Raw genomic sequence first — 18,792 nt, forward strand, 5'->3', positions numbered from 1 at the left:
TAACAAAATATGTTTCTAAACAGCGCCTACTAACTAGATAGTTACGATTTTAAGGCCAGTTGGCCATTTTAGCCGGCTTAGAGTTCGGTTTTCAATTGAACCGGTTGAATCGGCCGGTCCGGTAAAATGTTTGAATTTGAACTAAACCTAACTTCATGACTCACGAATCTTGCATCATTATCCACGAACGCCCTAATGTGGGGACCCATTAAATTATTGTATCCACTAGCCAATACGACAACACGTTAGTTAATTGCCAATTTTGGCCCGTTAAAACTAACAAACACACGAAATTTCGCTTCTAAAACCCAATGGAATCTCTGCTTTTCTTTAGAGTCATCATCTCAAAAATCTTCCAACATGAGTTGAAAGCGTGTACATTTACTCTTCCTAGATTTTTCTCCACGCCCACATAGAAAGAGGTTGTGTCCTTAAATCCTAGCCAACACCCAAAAACAGTTACAAAACAAAAAAAAAACCCAGAATCCTTGTTTTGGAAAAAAAAAAAAAATGGCTGGGGTTGGTTTATTGGTCTCAGATTTGATAATCTCTTTCATGTGGGTTTGGTCAGGGACTTTGAACAGTATTTTTGTGTACAATATTTTGGGGTTTGGCAGACATGAACCTAGTGGTGAGGTTATCAAGTGCATGCTCTCTATTCTTGTTTTGTTCTTCTTTGCTTTCTTGGGCAAGATAACCAAAGGTGGAGCCTACAATCCTCTCACTGTGTTGGCTGATGCAATTTCTGGTGATTTCAGGCATTTCATCTTTAATGTTGGTGCTAGAATCCCGGCGCAGGTTAGCTTTTTTTTTGGTGCTTTCAATGATTCTATTGGTAAATCGGTTGGTTTGATTGAAAATGAGAATTGGGTTTTTCTTTATCTTGGGTGTTGAAGCGCTGTCTGATTTTGAGATACGTTTGTTTGATTGATAAGTGAACTGGGTTTGGTTTATTTGCATGTTTGGTCGGAGAGAAAGAGAAGGATTATAAGAGGAAACGGGTTTCTGGTTTTGTCGTTTTGATTGAAAAATTATGGAATAATTTCGCCTCAATATTGGCAAATTTTTGTTTAAGGCTTAATAAGTGGATTATTTTTCTTTAATATTCTTCGTTCCAGAATAAAAATCTAAATCAAAGAAATTTTGTTAATTTTCATTAATGCAATTTTGTAGAAATATCAGGAGCATCTTTTCTTGAATATGTACTTTGTGCTGTTTCGCACTTTCTGTTTGATATTACTGATTGGAGTTGAAAATCTGAAATGCACCTTTTCTTGAATGTGTCCTTGTGCACTTACTGTTTGATAATTCCTTATTGAATAAATGAGTTATTGGTCTGATAGCTTATACTTGAGACAAAGGATAGCTTATGTCTTATTCTTGATTTGATGTCATAGGCTTTCTGGATTTACTTAATAGCTTAAGATTTTGATTTCTCTCTCTCTCTCTCTCTCACCCCCAACAAAAAAAATGACATTAGAGGATTACGCAAAAGGTTTTTAATCCTTCTATTGAAAAAGAACATCATCTTTTCGTGCTAGATACATAGTTCTGTTACTTTCCTCTCCTCAAATTTGAAGATTATGCAAATATGGAAGTCTACCTAAGATACAATAATCAACTCTTAGTCTCAAAACTTTGAGGTTGGCTATAGATCCTTAGTAGACTTGACTCAAATAACTCACTTTTCCTCATTGGTGCATTAATCACTCTTCTCTGTGCATGACGAAACCATCTCAAGCGATTCTTCACTCCCTATCTTTAAGCATATTTCTTCATACTGAATCTCATATCTCCTTCTGTTTGTACTTATCCATCTAAAATGCTCATTTTAGTTATCCACTAAGACATCTAAAAACATCTTCAAAGACTACTAAGACATCTTTCTCTACTACTCTCCAACAATGCTGATAAAATGCCTTAGTAAACCCATCCGGACCTGGAGCTTTGTCCCCATCCAACTCACTTATGACTTGAAGTATCTCCTCTCTCTCTCAAACTTCTGTTCAAGCCAAATCCTCTCCATATCCCCAATACGATCAAACTCCAAACCCTCCACAAATGGCCTCCACCCCTCAGACTCCTTGTACAAATTTTTATAAAACTGGACTACTTGATTAGTTACCTTGGGTTTCTCCTCAAAAACCACCCCATCCACCTCCAAGGTCCTCAGATGATTATACCTTCCATGGGAGTTAGCCATTTTGTGGAAGAACTTGGTGTTATTATCCCCTTCCTTGATACATAACATCCTAAATTTTTGTCTCCAAGAAATTTCTTCCAAGAAAAGAAGATGCTTCACCTGGGACCTCAAATCTGCCCTATGCCATTTCTCCCCATCAGTGAGACTTAAATCCCCTTCCATAGCGTCTAATTTTGTCAACTCCTCTAGTAATTGTTTCTTTTGACGCTCTACATTACCAAGCTCTCAGCGATTCCATTGTACAACGTCCTCTTTCAGAGCCTTTAATTTTTTGGCAAGCACGAAACTAGGTGTACCTACAAAAGAATGCCGATTCCACTAGGATTGAACTTTATCCACAAACCCCTCTGTCTCCAAAAGAATTGGACTGTGGTCAGAGATAGGACGGGGTAGAATCCTTTGAAAAACATCTGGGAAGTGTTCCTCCCAATTTGGAGTGACCAAAGCTCTATCAATTCTAGACATCGCTGGTTGATCAGTACCACTTGACCATATATAGCTACCTCCTTCCAAAGGCAAATCAATCAAGTTTAGGTCTTCAATAAATTCAAATAATTTTTCCGTAGTTAGGGTCAAACGTGTCTCACCCCTACGCTCACTAAGAAAGCGAACAATATTAAAATCCTCAAAGCAGCACCATTGTATCCTCCAATACTGCTGAATACCCACCAACTCTTCCCACATGTGACCCCTCTCGTTATTCTCATTTGGGCCATAGACTCTTGAACATGCCCATATGAAACTGTCCTCCACCCCTTGCCACTTTACCGAAATTGAGAATGTACCAACCATAACCTCTACCTTATCCAAAACCCTTTTATCCCACATAATTAAAATACTACCAGCAGTCCGATCAGCCTCCAAAACAGCCCAATCCACATATGGACAGCTCCACAAATTACAAGCCAGCTGTCTATACATGCTAGCAATTTTCGTCTCTTGTAAATAAACATCACACTTCCACTCCCGCAACAAATTCTTCACCACAAGTCGTTTCCGAGGATCGTTTAAACCTCTAACATTCCACGAAATCATTTTTATCTTCATTACCACAAAAATATCCCCACCTACTGACACCAACACAACCAATCATCTATCTCCCATCATAATTCACGGAAGAGATCAAGTTTCACAGCTCTCTACGTCCCATGTTTTTGGACTAAGCCACTTTTTGACTACTTGTTCCTTTCCGGTGTAACACATTGGCTGCCTCCATCTCAGTTTCTAGCCTTTGTAAGAGAGCAATGCACAACTTCTCATGCCAGAGTCATTGGCAACCCAACCAATTTATTGAAACCAGGGATTTTGTGTTTCACCCACCCAGAAATATCCAACTTCGCCTCAATACTCAATGCCTGAGTGACCTCCTCCAACTTTGCCGAAGTTGTCGATGCACTCGGAGCAATAATCCTTAGAGGTAAACAATCTGTCAGTTCTGTTTCACCCAAGCTCACAGAAAAATCAACTACATCCTCAACAAGCATGACCTCCCCAGAAAGGCTTAAGAATTCCTTACTAGAAAAGGAGTTTACCTCTTGACCTGATGCTCCAAAACCCACTGACCTAGCTCGCCAAAACTCCAAAAAATGCTTGGGAAAAGATGGTCCAATCAATCTCGGCACAAATTCGAGAGTGATCGACCTCGTATCCTCAGAAACCAACCCACCCGGCAGCATTTTTGAGCCCAAAATACTTTTCCGGTCTGAACTAAACCTGAAAATCATTTTCTGAAGATACTCTGTGCAGCCTCGACACTCCTACCGACGAAGCACTCCATGGATGATTAACCAAACCTCCATCTGCATCAGTCTGGAGAGCCCCTACCTGTGAAGGCACTTGCGACTAAGAGATTGAGAAGCTTCTTCAGAATTACTCCTCGACATCTCTACCGGCATCACTAAACAATTAGGAAATACTGTGGGCTTCTCTCTAGACCCATTGGGAGTAGAGAATGGGCTTGAATAAATGTTGGAGCATTCCCCAGTCTCTGTGTTAACTGGGCTTGTGGTCATCGGGCTTAAGTTATAAACGTCATGGGTTACTGACTATTTTGGGCCCTGCCCAATACCCACCTTCTCCAGCGATGACTCCTCAAGGCAACCCACTATCTTCTCATAATCACCATCAGGGTTCTTCATCATCCTCATGGAGTGGGTAAGATCTGCATCGGGTTTGTCCAATATCATCGATGGCTCCTCAACACTAAATCCATCGGAATCAGTACACTTAGCTACCATCGAGGGCTTCACAAGCCTACCCATCATCTCGATATGACAAACCATGATCTCACAGTTATCAACACCCGTCGCTGTCGCCAATGCTTGATTTCGCACCTGAATCATTGGCACCGGTAGCTTCTCAGCTTGAGATCCCCCATCTGCTGTGACGTCGACCACCCTCGGAAGCTCACCAAGTTGACCCAACTCATTCTGACTCAATGAAGCTTCGTGAAGGGCAGTGGCCATCACCACCATCGCTGACATGTGGGCTTTTGGCTTTGGTGGGCTTGGTTCAGCTAACAAGGAACTCTCATCCACTTCCATCCTAATTGGGCCTGTGAGCTCTAAGCTAGGGAAGCCCACCTGTTAGTCACAGTTAGTGTCTAGGCCCACCAAATCCTTTATATGAGCCCGTGATACCCATTTAAAATTTTTCACTCCCCCTTTATTGCTGTCCCAGGAAACCCATCTCCTTCCACATCAACTTCCACAATTAGGCCACTCCCTATCCAGCATGATCTCCTTATATCACTCCTCTTCCCATTTTCATCTGATTTTGGATTCAAACTGAATCTTATTGGGATATGTTTCTTATTTTCTGCCAGAATTTGCTCACCTAATTTTGTATCCACATTAATGCACTGCTCCCTCCTATCCCTTCCTCCAACCACCATTGTATCAGGCTTGCCCACCAGAACATCCCCCACCTTAGCACCTGTAAGTTTTTGATTCATTGCCAACAACCCCCTTGACTGATTTTGCCTCTTCAAAACTCCCCCTGAATCATATTTTTAACCTTATACTTGGTTGTAAAATGTTGTGAGTGAGTCACATCCCTTGGCTACACCTGAACCTTCAGTGCCTCAACAAAAGATCGAGAGGGATGAAACCCCGACATTCTCCTTTGTGGCTGAGACACAAATTTGGCCTGGCTTGAATCACCTAAAGCATATTGACCAGGTTCCAACATCTTCCTCAGTTCAAGCCCAAAGACCTTCCAACCATTTTGTGCTTTGCCTCCAGGAATTATGACAGATCTTCTATGCCCGCCAACTTTGAGTTCAGACACTAAAAGAAACTGACCAAAGGAGTTTGATCCCCGCTGCAAAGTGTATGCGGTATCTCCTTCTCTAAGTGTAAAAAACTGTTTGGGATTGATTCCGACCACCGTGTGTTCTATATTCTTCATCAACCATAATGCTGCATTCTTGTCCATGAACTAGATGAAGTGTAAGGTGAAAAAATTTCCTCCTTCCTCAACCACCAATTGAAAAAGCTTAACTTCAATGAAAAAACTACGAATTCCACCCATTGATACTATAGACAGAACTAATTTAAAAGCTAGGCAAATCAAGCATACTCAAAGCACACATAAAGCTTGTGCATTCAAAGAGCTAAAGCTGCTGGACTTACGCAAAGTGTAAACCTTGTATAGTTTGTTAGGTTTCAATTCTAAGCACACATAGAGATTTCCGGTCTATTAGCTTGGTCGGGAGTGTGTATAAAATCTTGGCTAAGGTTTTGGCAAATTGTTTGAGAGTGGTTTTAGATCAGTTGATCTCTGAGACTTAGAATAGCTTTGTGGGTGGGAGACAAATCCTTGGCCGATTCTTATTGCGAATGAGTGTGTGGATAGCTGAGGGAAGAGTAGGGTTCTTGGAGTCATTTGTAAAGTTGATATTGAGAAGGCCTACGATCATGTGAATTGGGAGGCTTTGCTAGATTTGTTGAATAGAATGGGTTTTGGAGTGAAGTGGTGTAAGTGGATCCGTACTTTTATATCCACAGTTCAGTTCTCTGTTTTGATTAATGGGTCTCCAGCTGATTTTTTTGGTAGTTCAAGGAGTTTAAGACAAGGGGATCCGCTATTTCCTATGCTGATTTTGATTTTGAAGGAGGTGTTCAGTAGGATGTTGAGAAGAGTGGAGGGAGCTGGCTTGATTTGTGGTTTTAAAGTTGAGGGTAGGAGGGGTGGTGGAGAAAGTGTTTCACATTTATTGTTTGCAGACGATATTATCTTATTTTGTGATGTAGATGTGGAGCAAATTCTTCATATTCGGTTGTTGTTACTCAGTTTTCAAGCGGTAACAAGTTTGAAGGTCAATGTGCACAAGAGTGAAATGGTTCCAATAGGGGAGGTTGATAATGTGCATGCCCTGGCTGAAATTTTGGGCTATAGTGTTGGAACTTTGCCTATGTCTTATCTTGGCATGCTGTTGGGGGCTTTGCATAACTTCCCTTCTATTTGAAATCCCATTTTGGAAAAAATTGAGCGGAAATTAGCCGGGTGGAAGAAGTTGTATTTGTCTAAAGGGGTCGTTTGATGTTACTCAAGAGTATGTTATCTAGTCTTCTTACCTATTTTCTATCTCTATTCACCATTCCTACTTATGTGGCTAATAAAATTGAAAAGTTGCAAAGGGATTTTCTATGGGGTGATAGCAAGACTCATCTGGTAGGATGGGATAAAGTTTTTGCGCCTGTAGCTAACGGTGGCTTGGGGATAAGAAAACTTACTACTTTCAATAAGGCCTTATTGGGAAAATGGTTGTGGCGGTTTGGGAAGGAAGAGGATTGGTTATGGAGGAGGGTGGTAGTTTCGAAATATGGGGAAGATTGGGGGGGATGGACCTCAAAGCTAGGAAGGGGAGTTAATGGGTGTGGTTTGTGGAGAGGTATTCATATGGGATGAGAGGATTTTAGCAAAAATTGTCAGTTTGTTGTTGGGTTGGGGAATAGAGTAAGATTTTGGCAGGATAGGTGGTATGGGGATCAACCTCTCCAATTGGCTTTCCCAAGGCTGTATGGTATTGCCATTGATAAGGAGGCATTTGTTGAAGCTTTTTTGTCAAGGTAGGGGGTGGAGGATAAAAGAATTTTGGATGTTCGTTTTTTTCGAGAGCTTAATGATTGGGATATGGATGAAGGGCTGCATTTTCTTCGTATATTGGGAGCTAATACTCTACTAGATGTTGGAGACCGGATGAGATGGAAGTTGAAACCTAATGGGGAGTTTGACATCCGATCGTATTATAACAAATTGCGGGATTCTCCCGCAATCGTGTTTCCTTGGAAAGGTATATGGAGAGCAAAGGCACCTAGACGGGTTTCTTTTTTTGTTTGGTGTGTAGCTTGGAATAAGATCCTAACGGGTGATAACTTGAGATTGAGGAGATTGGTTTTGGTAGACTGGTGCATTATGTGCTGAGATTGTGGAGAGACGGTAGACCACTTACTTCTTCATTGTGAGATGGCTCATCGGTTGTGGAGCTTTGCCTTAATAACTTTTGGTTTGTCTTGAGTTATACCTAGATCGATCCTAAATTTGCTTTTTGGCTGGTGGGATTAGGTGGGGAAGCATTCGTCTCAGATTTGGAACTTAGTACTATTGTGCATCCTATGGTGTATTTGGAAGGAACAGAATCAGCAGACTTTTGAGGATTTGAATAGTTCCGATGATCAGATGCTTGCTTCTTTTAGTGGGACTCTTTTTTATTGGTCTCGGACTTGGGGACTCACAACTAGTGATTCTCTCCCTTCTTTTCTTAGTTCTCTTTCTCTTTTTTAACTAATCTGTTGTTTGGTTTTCTTTTATGTTTTCTCTTTGTTTTGTTCTTCTTGTATTTTCTGGGTTTGCTCTATATTTTTACATGCATAGAGTAGCCGTTCGTTTATATAACATTCTTACTTATCAAAAAAAAAAAAAAAAAATGCTCATTTTAGTTACACTTACTATATGAACATGTTGCTTCTTAGTAACTTTAAAATTCAATACCATAGAGCATAGTTAGTCTAACAGGTGTCTTATAAAATTTTCCCTTTTAACTTAGTAGGTATCTACAATCACACAATACTCTTGATGTGCTTCTCCTCTTCATCCCTGCCCTTTCCTATGATTTGCGTCCTCTTCAATCTCTTCATCCTTATGAATTATTGATCCCAGATGTCAAAAGCACTTACTGTTTGGTATCTCTTAAAAATCAAGTCTTACAACCTTTTCATCTCCGAAAGTCCTTAGATTCTAAAGCCTCCAAATTTTTAACTTGACATTGATTCCATGTCTGGTTTCATCCAATAAAACTATATGAACTGCAAAAAGCATACACTGAGTGACTTCATCTTGAATCGATCTAGTGAGCTCATCCGTGTTATGTACATGCTTGGATGAGCAATTTGAAAATATCCGTTCTTTAGTTTGTTTGTATATGGCATGAGAGTGTGTGGCATGAGAGTGTGTTTACAGAGAGGTAGCTAGAGTAAAACATGCAAGAAAATGGTTGTGTTCATGTTATCTACACTGTATGTGAGCATACTTGTGTTTATAGAGAGTTTCGGTATATTTGTGTTACTAGAGAGTTAGATAGAGAAATTAAGGAGAATGATATATAGTTGGTCATTTTAAATGTCCCATACATAAATTAATTTCAAACAAAAAAATATTGGTTGAACATTTATCTCATTGATAATGCAAATACTAATGAGATAAATTTTCAGACATTTAATTGAGAGCATATATGTCAGATTAAAAAGCTTTCCATGAACAAGAAAGATATATTATATATTTATCACTGTTTGACACTAGTCAGACACAGATAAAGCTTGGGTATGGCTGCATACATGTCCATAAATCAAAATATAAATATTGAATTCAGATACTTTGAGACATGGCTGGGATATGGTTGGGACACAACTGGGCTACAGCTAGGATGTGGGTGGGGCTAAATAAAATTTTATCAAACTTAAGATGGGGGTTTAAATGCTATTCTAAAATTCTTTGGGGTCAACTATTAGAAAAGGACATATATGAATGCTTTATTTTAAACATTTGAAGGACCAAATATCAAATTGATTGATGTCATTTTAGGGTATTTATGGATAGTGTATTTTGAGTTGTGCAAGTTAAACATAGATATTAGTTATTTTATACTCAAAATATGTGCTTCTTTTCTATCTATTATTTTTGAAATCTAGTTTTAGATATTTTTAATCTTTTAGTTCTTGTTATTTATCTTCTAAATATCAAAATTTAATATAATATATAGACCAAAAAGAAAATTGATTTAATTAATTAAGGTGTCCCAATCATATCGTGTCCCAGTTTTACTTATCATTTTTTTTTTCTACTTATCAAAAAATCATATCATGTCCCAGTTTTGAAGAATTGTTGTCTCATCTATCTATAATGTGTTGTATGTCTCATGTCAGTATTGTTGCTTCTTAGAGAACATAGCTATAAGTTATGGAATCATAACAGAGATGAGGACAATAGTTTTTATGAAAATGGAGAGAGAGAGAGGGAGAGAGAGAGAGAGCATAAGTTTATAAAGTGATTACGGTAATTTTATGTAAGAATAAACAAAGGGCTCTATGTAATAAATCATTAATGATTTTACATTTACAACACAAAAAGAAAGGGGTTGCACATCAATGCTTCTATCCTAAATGGCATCTCCTTGCCCCCCATAAGAAAGGGTGGAGGGTTAGGTCGTGACTTGTGAGTTCAAAATCCTCTGGGTGTTTGTAAACTTACCAATATAAATAATGCTTTACTTATCCTAGCATAAACACTACTTTAGATTTAAATGATATGGTGTTATACACTTGCTAATTTCACCTTGTGTTGATGACATTACAAACCATTTGTAAACCCCTCTTTATGAATAGAGACTGCAATTTAACTGGAAAATAGTGGTTGTGGCAAATTGGAGGAATCTATGATGTAAAAGTAAGAACAGGACAGATATGACGATATGCTGCCCTATGTTTGAAAACATGTTTCTGTTTGTATTGTTATCTTAGGGCCCATTTGGATTGAGGGGGAGGAAGGGGGAGTGGAGGGGAGGAGTAGAGTAGAGTTGGCTGAAAAATAGGTTAATTTTGGGCTAATTCTACTCTACTCTACTCTATTCCCCCTCCCTCCCTCTCGATCCAAACGGACCATTAATTCTTAAATGTTCTCTTGATATTATTTGAAAAGGAAGAGAGTGTTATTTGACATAATTGTGAAGTTTGTCCTAATTTGTACAGCTGCAAATTTTTAAGAATTAAAACTGTTTACCATATTGACCTAACTTAGTACACAAACACTGATGTAAATACATGCATACCATACATGTTATGTATTCCCTTCGTCTCAAAACAGAACGTTTCCTTTTGAATCATCTCAAAATATACGAACCTTTGAAGGTAAAAGTTGTGTGTCTTCAATTTCCTATATTATCTTCACACTTTTTTCAAAAAGGAAACAAGATTCTAAATTAAAAGTCTTGCCACTTCTAACAGTGTAAAGGATATTTTAGAAATTTCACTTTATTTTTACTTTTTCATTAGTATTCATGTCATTTTAAACTCTATTATCTGTTTAGAGTACCTATAGCCATAAATACACAATTAAGAAGATTCATATGTACGTACACACACTAATGCACAGAGACGCATACACACATAAATAGGTTGCTTACACCCACAAACATGAATACACTAATGCACAGAGACGCATACACACATAAGTAGGTTGCTTACACACCCACAAACATGAATACGTAAATCCATAATAATATACTTGGAAGGAACCTAACTAGGTTGATCTGTTGGAAATCCTGTGACTTCTGATCCAGCCTTATGCTACTGATCTTACTACATGTGCATCATGAGGAATGTGGATCAGTGTCATTACATACATTTTATGAATAAATGATAGGATAATATCACCAGCCAATGTATTGAAGTCTTTCCCTATTTGTATAGGTTCTGTCTATATTCTTGGTGAAATGTCCTGCAGTCTTGAGACTAAATCAGTTTAAAGACACATTAAAAAAGAAAAAAAGAAATGCAGGGCTGAAGGAGAAACTATTGGATTTGATAAAAGTTTATTATTCTCATGTGGTATGATTAGGAATTTTCAAGGATATTGTTTGGAGTAAATAATTTGCCATGCTAAAATAATATGGCTTGCTAGCTTGGGTTTTCTGAAATGATTTTCATAGTTTTTCAGGTTATTGGATCTATTATTGGGGTTAGGCTCATTATTGACACCTTTCCTGAAGTTGGACTTGGGCCGCGTTTAAGTGTTGACATCCATCGAGGTGCACTAACAGAAGGATTCCTGACATTTACAATTGTTATTATTTCACTTGGTCTGGCCCAAAAAATCCCGGGAAATTTCTTCATGAAGACTTGGATCTCAAGTGTCTCCAAGCTAACTCTTCATATACTTGGCTCTGATCTAACTGGTGGTTGTATGAACCCAGCCTCTGTAAGTATTTTCAATTATCAATAACTCTAAAATTTTCTTTAATATCACCATTTTAGCTGCAGAACACCAAGTATTGAACTTCAATGGATCATCATGTTCCAATTTATGTAGGTGATGGGATGGGCTTTTGCTCGTGGGGATCATATAACCAAGGAGCATATACTTGTATACTGGCTTGCCCCAATCGAGGCAACTCTACTGGCTGTATGGATCTTTAGGTTGGTAGTTCGGTCGCCTAAAGAGGATAAAGCAGATATGAAGAGCAAATCAGAATAATGGAGTTCCACTTTGTATTCAAACTTGGATTAGATGATTCAATCTGTTGACATTTGAGTAGGATGTGTAAACCTGAAGACTATCAGACTTGAAGGAATACACAGTACATTCTTATCGGTTCCTTCAGGTGATCAATTTGTAAATGTTATCCATTGTGTTCAGTAGAATCACCCATCCGTTCGCAATTTACAAATCTGTGATTGTGTGTGCTTGCACAAGCACACGTGTGTAACAATAATATCACAAAATAAATCTGAGCCTCTAGATTTCTCATCACTAGAAAAAAGAAATGAAAGAAATGATTAAGATGCTAGCATGATATGAACTTTTTGAATTGAATTTCAAGAACAGCATAATGGGAAGTAACTCTTTTTTCAGAAGAATTTGGCAATGCCGAATTAACATATTGCGGTATGTAACTAAATTCAAGAACCATCTCCATGAAATACAGAAAGCGAAAGATTGGGAAGTCTACGGTGATTTACCAATCTTGTAAGCCAATGTTTACAACTATGAGAGAATGACTTTTCTATACCTCTTATACGGTGATATTGATATACCAACATTCATTTTTTTTGGGTGGGATAAAGGAAACTCTAGAAAGTGTACTAAATGGCAGTGCACACAGAATTATTTGGTTAAATGTCAATTGCATCTGGGAAGTGAACTAAAATAGAGAGCAACGCTGGGAGAGGGGGGAGGGGTCTCCTCCATTTCACGGTTAACATTTTATTTCTTGAATTAGACAATAATTTTTAAATGATGTGGCGTTATATACACTTTTCGGTTTGTAATGTTTAATTTAAATCATGAAATGGATCCATCACAAGTGAAGAGAATGTTAACATACCATGGCTGTTAGGGGTGGGGTGGGGGAAGGGTTGCTCCATGCTATGATTTAGGCTAGTTTATACGATATGAACACAAGTATCTTCCTACTAGCATTATTTCATATAATAGTAATGATGTAGGAGAATTTGAGCAAAAAAAAAAAAAAAAAAAGAAATGAAAATACCATTAGTCCATTAATCCATTTTGTCTAGTCCTAGTTATTATTGACAACCTTTTTCTTTTTGAGAAAGGTATTATTGACTACTTGACTAGTCCTCCTTAATATGTCTTTAGTATTTTATTGTATTTTATATAGTCATGACTGGTATTCGATTTTAAATAAAATTAGATGGTTAGGATTTAGTTAAATATAAGATGAATGGTTAGATTAAGGGTTGCTGAAAGCTATTGTGAATAACCATTTTTGAATCATATTGTACACAGGTTTCCTTATCTAACTCATGAAATTTCATATTTGAATACGAACCTTTGAGCCTAGAATTTGAATTTTTACTATTACAACTTCAACCTCATTTTCTTCTACAAGTAGTAATCTTCTTGAACCCTTTTGTAAGAGTTAATTTGCTTGAAATTTGGCATTTTCTGTCTGGTTCATATTAGATCTACAGTAGATCTAAATTCTCTTTACCTCATCATTTATCATGTATAATTTTGGTGAAAGTGTTGCAGAAGGGTCAATAATCTTTAGGTCAATTGGTGTTTTCTGTAATCTTTGGTGTTTCTAATAAAGACATGTAAGTTTTAGATCTTCTTTACTTAAAAGGTATAAAAGAAAAAGGATGGTGTGGATGGACCTACTTGTAGGGCTTTGGGTTTTACTTTAAAAACAAGCTGTCTTAAAAAGCATCCCCCTCGCAACACCCCAACCCAAACTCTTCTTTTATGACATTATTACTCATCACTAACTCCAACCAAGGGAGCTTCCTTGATTAAACTAATATTCGACAAAAGTATAGCCACAAATCCATGAAATCAGATTTGGCCTCTAAAAAATATTTTTGTTTTTACGTTGCACCAAAATATAAATATCATCACGCCGACCTCGTTACTGGAACAATTTAAGTAATGCTACTGTAGTCCCTAACATGGACAAATGTGGATGACTAGTGCTGAAACAAGTTGTTCTATCATTACAACAAATACAATGAACTCTTCATAACAATCACTTTCTTACACTAAAATCATGTGAATAGTTTAACAGAATTACAGGAACTGAAGATGGCATGGATGTGATGGAGCTCATGAAAACTCAGTACACAACTTGTGGCTCAAACTCCGCAAAATCGAGAGATCCAGACTCAATTGGTGGCATTAGATATGCAGCCAGGAGCTCAGAGGCCAATGCTGCAATAAGTGGTATCCTCTTCAAGTTCTTCACAAAGGATGCGTCCTCGGTCTCCCCAACAGCAAGCAGCTTCTCGTTAATCTCCACCATGCGATCCAACTTCCTCTTGAATTCTGGGTTCTCAACATCTAGCACAGCTGGGAAAATTCTAGCCGTTGTGCGGTTTGTCTGCATAAACAAAATTTTAAACACCAAACTCGAATGATTGAAAATTCAAGATTCTATATTATGGTATATGTCTGACTAGTGTAGACAATGATGACAGCCCAAGGAATGCAAGAAAATAACTGAAAATTTGGAATCCGACAAACTTTTGGGTTTGGATTAGAATTTATAATCCCTTTCCGTTTCCTAATTCATTTAGCATTTGAGTGGCACAAAAAATGGCATGAAATAAGAACGAAATGAGACATACCATAGAATTGTCAACAAAAATTGAAAATGTAGCATACTAGTATGTAGTTAAAGATCACAGGCTCACCTCAATGATGACATGCATATCAAATTCTTTTGTGTTGAGTCCAATGCCTTCATAGAAAGCTGTGCGTTGGCAATCATTGAGGTACATTGTCACGTAAACCTGCAAGGTAAATTCATGAAGTTGTGAGAGAAATATCGAAAATTAGGGAGTAATAATTTTAGTACGAACAATTCTAATAAGGTTGGTTCTCAAAAACGGAGGAAATAACTTCAAATTAGGAATTCGATATGTTGCTTTCCGTGTAACTTTAGTAGAAGCTAGAATTGTGATTGAAAGTTGGAATAAAAATTAGGGTAAAATGCACCCACACCCCCTATGGTTTGACGCTGTTATTTTAACACTGCCTTTCCATTTTTCTATCACACCTCTTATGCTATTCAATTTCTCTGATCAACTACTTGCATCCAATTTCTTTTAAATCATTAACTCAAATTGGTTACAACAGATGCACATGATCACACACATTGTCATCTCTTTCTAATCTCACCCCTTGTGTTATCCAAATACTCTCATGTAACTAATTTTCGTTGATTGCATAAGTGGATGGGTGTAGTTGATCAAAAGAAATAGGCTATGATGTGGATTTGGTGAAAAAGAACTGAAAATCCAGTGTTGCCAAGAGTACTGCAACAAATCACAAGTGGTGTAACTATATTTTACCCTAAAAATTAATAACTCAGATTCATTTAATTTCTCAGGACTACTGCATATAATTGCAAACTTCTAATATTTATTCTTTTCATTTGTTGTTAAGGTTTTCTCTTGCCTTCTTTTATCATTGACAGACAAACTTTGCATTTGAAAATGAATTAGAAGAGTCAGAGTAAATTGTTAAAAATGGAAAAGTACCGATAGGCAGAAGAATCGGGACCACAACTTTGCTTTCCAGTCATTGAGAAATTGTGGCTGGGCCTTCATCAATGCAGAGAAAAAATCACCATGACGGTTCTCATCCTGGCACCAGTTCTCAAAATACTTGAAAATGGGATAACATTGGTACTCAGGATTGGCCTTGAGATGTCTGTATATGGTTATGTATCTCCAGTATCCGATTTTCTCAGACAGATAGGTAGCATAGAAAATGAACTTAGGCTTGAAAAATGTATACTTCCTAGCCTTTGTTAGGAAACCCAAGTCCAATGCCAAGTTAAAATCAGACAAACCCTTGTTCAAGAATCTGCATATTGTATAAAAATTTGACATTTTTGTTAGCAGGTACATACATACGTACACAGTATGTACACAGAGAGAGAGAGAGAGAGAGAGAGAGAGAGAGTTGGCTTGCATACCCAGCATGTCTTGCTTCATCCCTAGACATGAGAGAGAAAATCTCAGCCACCACTGGATTGGTTTTCTGCAGGATCAATCCTCAAAACAATCAAATAGAAGCCTAATACTATTAGAATAAAGTTTTATTAATCCAAACCAAAAGAAAATTGGAAGGCCTTCATTTTACTTAGAGAGGAGACAAATCTAGACATAACTGTCATAACATCCCTTTCAGAGAACAGCTAATAAGTAAAAGCCACCAATCAAATTTAGCTTCTAAATCAAATAGCAGGCCAGAATTCTAAGAGGCTGTTTGGATTATCAATTTTCATAATTCATAACTCAAAAATGGTGGAACTCATAGCGAGAAGTCCGTTTGGGAGCACCATAACTCTGTTTCTAGTTTTTTGTTTACATCACTCAATTATCTGAATATTGAGTTATAAGTTATGGAAACTGAAAATACATTTTAGTAACACATTTTAGTTGTCTTCAGTTTTTTTTTTTTTTTTTTTTTTTTTCACTGGTTCGGTTTTCAGTTCTTCCTTCTTTCTTTTTTTTTTTTTTTTTTTTTTTTTTCTTCACTAGGTTCGGATTTCTGGGTTATTTTATTTTATTTTCACTGGTTCCGTGAGTTTGGGTACTGGAAAAAAAAAAAAAAATTGCACTGACAGGTATGAGGCCCACAAGTGTAAAAAATATTGAGTAATGACAAGTGAACGATGGTGTCAAACGGATAGGGTATTTTAAGTAATGAGTAATTAGTGTCGAAAATTGAGTGATAAAAATTTGCATCCAAACAGCCTCTAAATCACTAAGCCAGAAGCTCGGTTAGATTTTCATCCCAGAGGACAATGTTTCACCTCATTCACAATGCCCACTACCATAAATTGGATGACAAATAAGAGGCAATTGACTGAAGTTGAATTCCATAGAAATATATAAAGCTTCTTGTTTCTCAACTTTCAAAATTTTCCCTAGTAATTAAGAAAATTTATCTGTCAATACTTTGACCAATTAATCTTAAATAGTACAAGAAATTCAAATTCAGTGAAATTTGCAAGCTTGAAGAAGTAGAGAGGGGCATACCTTAAGCCTTCTTCCAAGCTCTTTATAGAGAAGGAACCCAGAGAACTCAGCAGTGCAGGACCTCTCCAAGAACTCCACAAAGATTTGCCTTAGAGGTCCTTGCAATTTGTCAGCAGCCTCCTTGAATTCCTTGCTCCTCACAAAGTGTGTCTGGTTGTAGTCAGTCTTGAATTCCTGCAGCAGAGCTTCAAACTCAGCCTGGTTGAGGTTCTTGTTGATCTCAGTGTTGAAAAGGGTCTCCATTTCATCAAAGTCTGTGGTGTAAAACCTTGGTGTCAAAAGGGTCTCCTTAATGGTAGTTTTAGCAGCTTTCTTGCTAGGCCTGGTAGTGCTAGTAGGTGGAGGAGGCTGTGAAGTGGCAGTCATTTTGATGGTGGTGAATTTTGAGTATGAACCACTTCTCAAGTTGCCAAATTTGGGAGCTACACTGCTGAATTTGGAGATGGGTTTTACAAGTGCCATTTCTGCTGCCATTTTTTGGAGCAGAGTTTAGGCAAAGCTGTGGTTAGAGTTTTAATGAAGTGAAGAGTGAAAGACTAAAGGGGTGGGGAGGGATAAGATGTGGCTGACAGTGATATAATCTCATCCAATGAAATCTGTGAGAATGAATGGGTACATGACACGTGGTTGGTGATTTTAGTCCTCTCTTGATTACTGGTTTGTTGATTGGCAGTGTTGATGTGGTTTTGGGTGAGCATTTGTGGCCTCCTTCGTTTCAAGTGATGGATTATAAGGGCATGTTTGGTAATGTGTTTCTAGTAATGTTATTTGTATTTTTTAAAAACATGTGTGAGTAAAAAAAATGTAGAAATACGTGTAATATTGTTTAAAAACTGAAAATTGTTGCTAAAAAACACTTACCAAACGGCTTCTAAAATTTGTTTTCTTTGGATATTTCTCTTGAGCAAACTGTTCTCAGTTCTTACTTATTGTTTTGTTTTTTAAATTTTTGCCCAAAAATAAAGGAAAAAGTTTGGTTTAAACCGTATCAATCTTTATCTAAACTAGTATGTAGCTATGTGCATATGTACATGTACCATTAAATAAAATCACAATTATATGATTTAAATTAATTTTTTTTTTGAGAAAAAATTCAAATTATATATAGTATTAGCTTACACTTTTTTTAAACAATACATTTCTAAAATATATAATGGTTTCTCATTTTATATATATATATATATATATGATTTAGAATTAAATTGGTTTTAAACTCTTTGGTTTTTGCATACAATAATTCACTTGGCACAAAAATTAAAAACTTAGATAGACATGTGGCAAAAAATTGTATTTCAATTGAAATCCAATTTAGAATCTAATTGGATTTGGACTTTTTGACTTTTATACTCAATAATTCACTTGGCACTAAATTAAAAATTAAATATGACACGTGGTGCAAAATTAAGAATCTAATTAAAATCTAATTGGATTCTTTCTAAGTTTTTGCTAATAATATATATATATATATATATAGAGAGAGAGAGAGAGAGAGAGAGAGAGAGAGTAATATCACCTATATACAAATTTTTACAACATTTTTCACAACAGTTGAAGTGATAAATTTTTATTTGTTATAATTTGGGTTTTGCTCATACTACCGACATCATTGTTTTACCTATCACTACAATTTATCATATCTTTGTGTTTATAGACTTTCTCAAATATATTGTATAGGTTGTGGGTAGTACAATAATTAACGAAAAATAAAATATTTAAATAACTTTTAGAAAACACTGTTGGTTTTGTTTTCATTTGGCCATATGTAAGTCATTCCATCATAATTTATTCATCAATCGAGCTGCT

At 36.9% G+C, this 18,792-nt stretch overlaps 2 protein-coding genes across 2 annotated transcripts; one reads left to right on the plus strand and one right to left on the minus strand.

Moving 5' to 3' along the window:
• Nucleotides 1-289: 289 nt before the first annotated feature.
• On the plus strand, nucleotides 290-12,146 carry LOC126693206 (probable aquaporin SIP2-1). Its single transcript, XM_050389114.1, has 3 exons — nucleotides 290-798; nucleotides 11,417-11,677; nucleotides 11,789-12,146. Exons 1-3 carry the CDS (start codon nucleotides 511-513, stop codon nucleotides 11,951-11,953), a joined length of 714 nt encoding a protein of 237 aa, XP_050245071.1. The 5' UTR covers nucleotides 290-510; the 3' UTR covers nucleotides 11,954-12,146.
• A 1,745-nt stretch (nucleotides 12,147-13,891) lies between these two features.
• LOC126693208 (magnesium-protoporphyrin IX monomethyl ester [oxidative] cyclase, chloroplastic) lies at nucleotides 13,892-17,517 on the minus strand. The gene is made up of 5 exons (XM_050389115.1): nucleotides 16,990-17,517; nucleotides 15,921-15,985; nucleotides 15,481-15,808; nucleotides 14,632-14,730; nucleotides 13,892-14,318 (listed from the first exon to the last, which is right to left on the minus strand). Exons 1-5 carry the CDS (start codon nucleotides 17,461-17,463, stop codon nucleotides 14,055-14,057), a joined length of 1,230 nt encoding a protein of 409 aa, XP_050245072.1. The 5' UTR covers nucleotides 17,464-17,517; the 3' UTR covers nucleotides 13,892-14,054.
• Between the last annotated feature and the right edge of the window lie 1,275 nt (nucleotides 17,518-18,792).

This window comes from Quercus robur, chromosome 7 (genome assembly GCF_932294415.1).
Source record: "Quercus robur chromosome 7, dhQueRobu3.1, whole genome shotgun sequence".
In the NCBI taxonomy this organism is placed as follows: domain Eukaryota; kingdom Viridiplantae; phylum Streptophyta; class Magnoliopsida; order Fagales; family Fagaceae; genus Quercus; species Quercus robur.

Bases quoted from the DNA above. Each gene is read 5' to 3' on its own strand.
- LOC126693206 (XM_050389114.1), top strand. From the start codon at position 511: ATGGCTGGGGTTGGTTTATTGGTCTCAGATTTGATAATCTCTTTCATG. The intron at 799-11,416 runs GTTAGCTTTTTT...ATAGTTTTTCAG, and splicing joins GTGCTAGAATCCCGGCGCAG to GTTATTGGATCTATTATTGG. The intron at 11,678-11,788 runs GTAAGTATTTTC...CAATTTATGTAG, and splicing joins GTTGTATGAACCCAGCCTCT to GTGATGGGATGGGCTTTTGC.
- LOC126693208 (XM_050389115.1), bottom strand. From the start codon at position 17,463: ATGGCAGCAGAAATGGCACTTGTAAAACCCATCTCCAAATTCAGCAGT. The intron at 15,809-15,920 runs GTATGCAAGCCA...TACAATATGCAG, and splicing joins GATGAAGCAAGACATGCTGG to ATTCTTGAACAAGGGTTTGT. The intron at 14,731-15,480 runs GTACTTTTCCAT...TTTACCTTGCAG, and splicing joins CCCGATTCTTCTGCCTATCG to GTTTACGTGACAATGTACCT.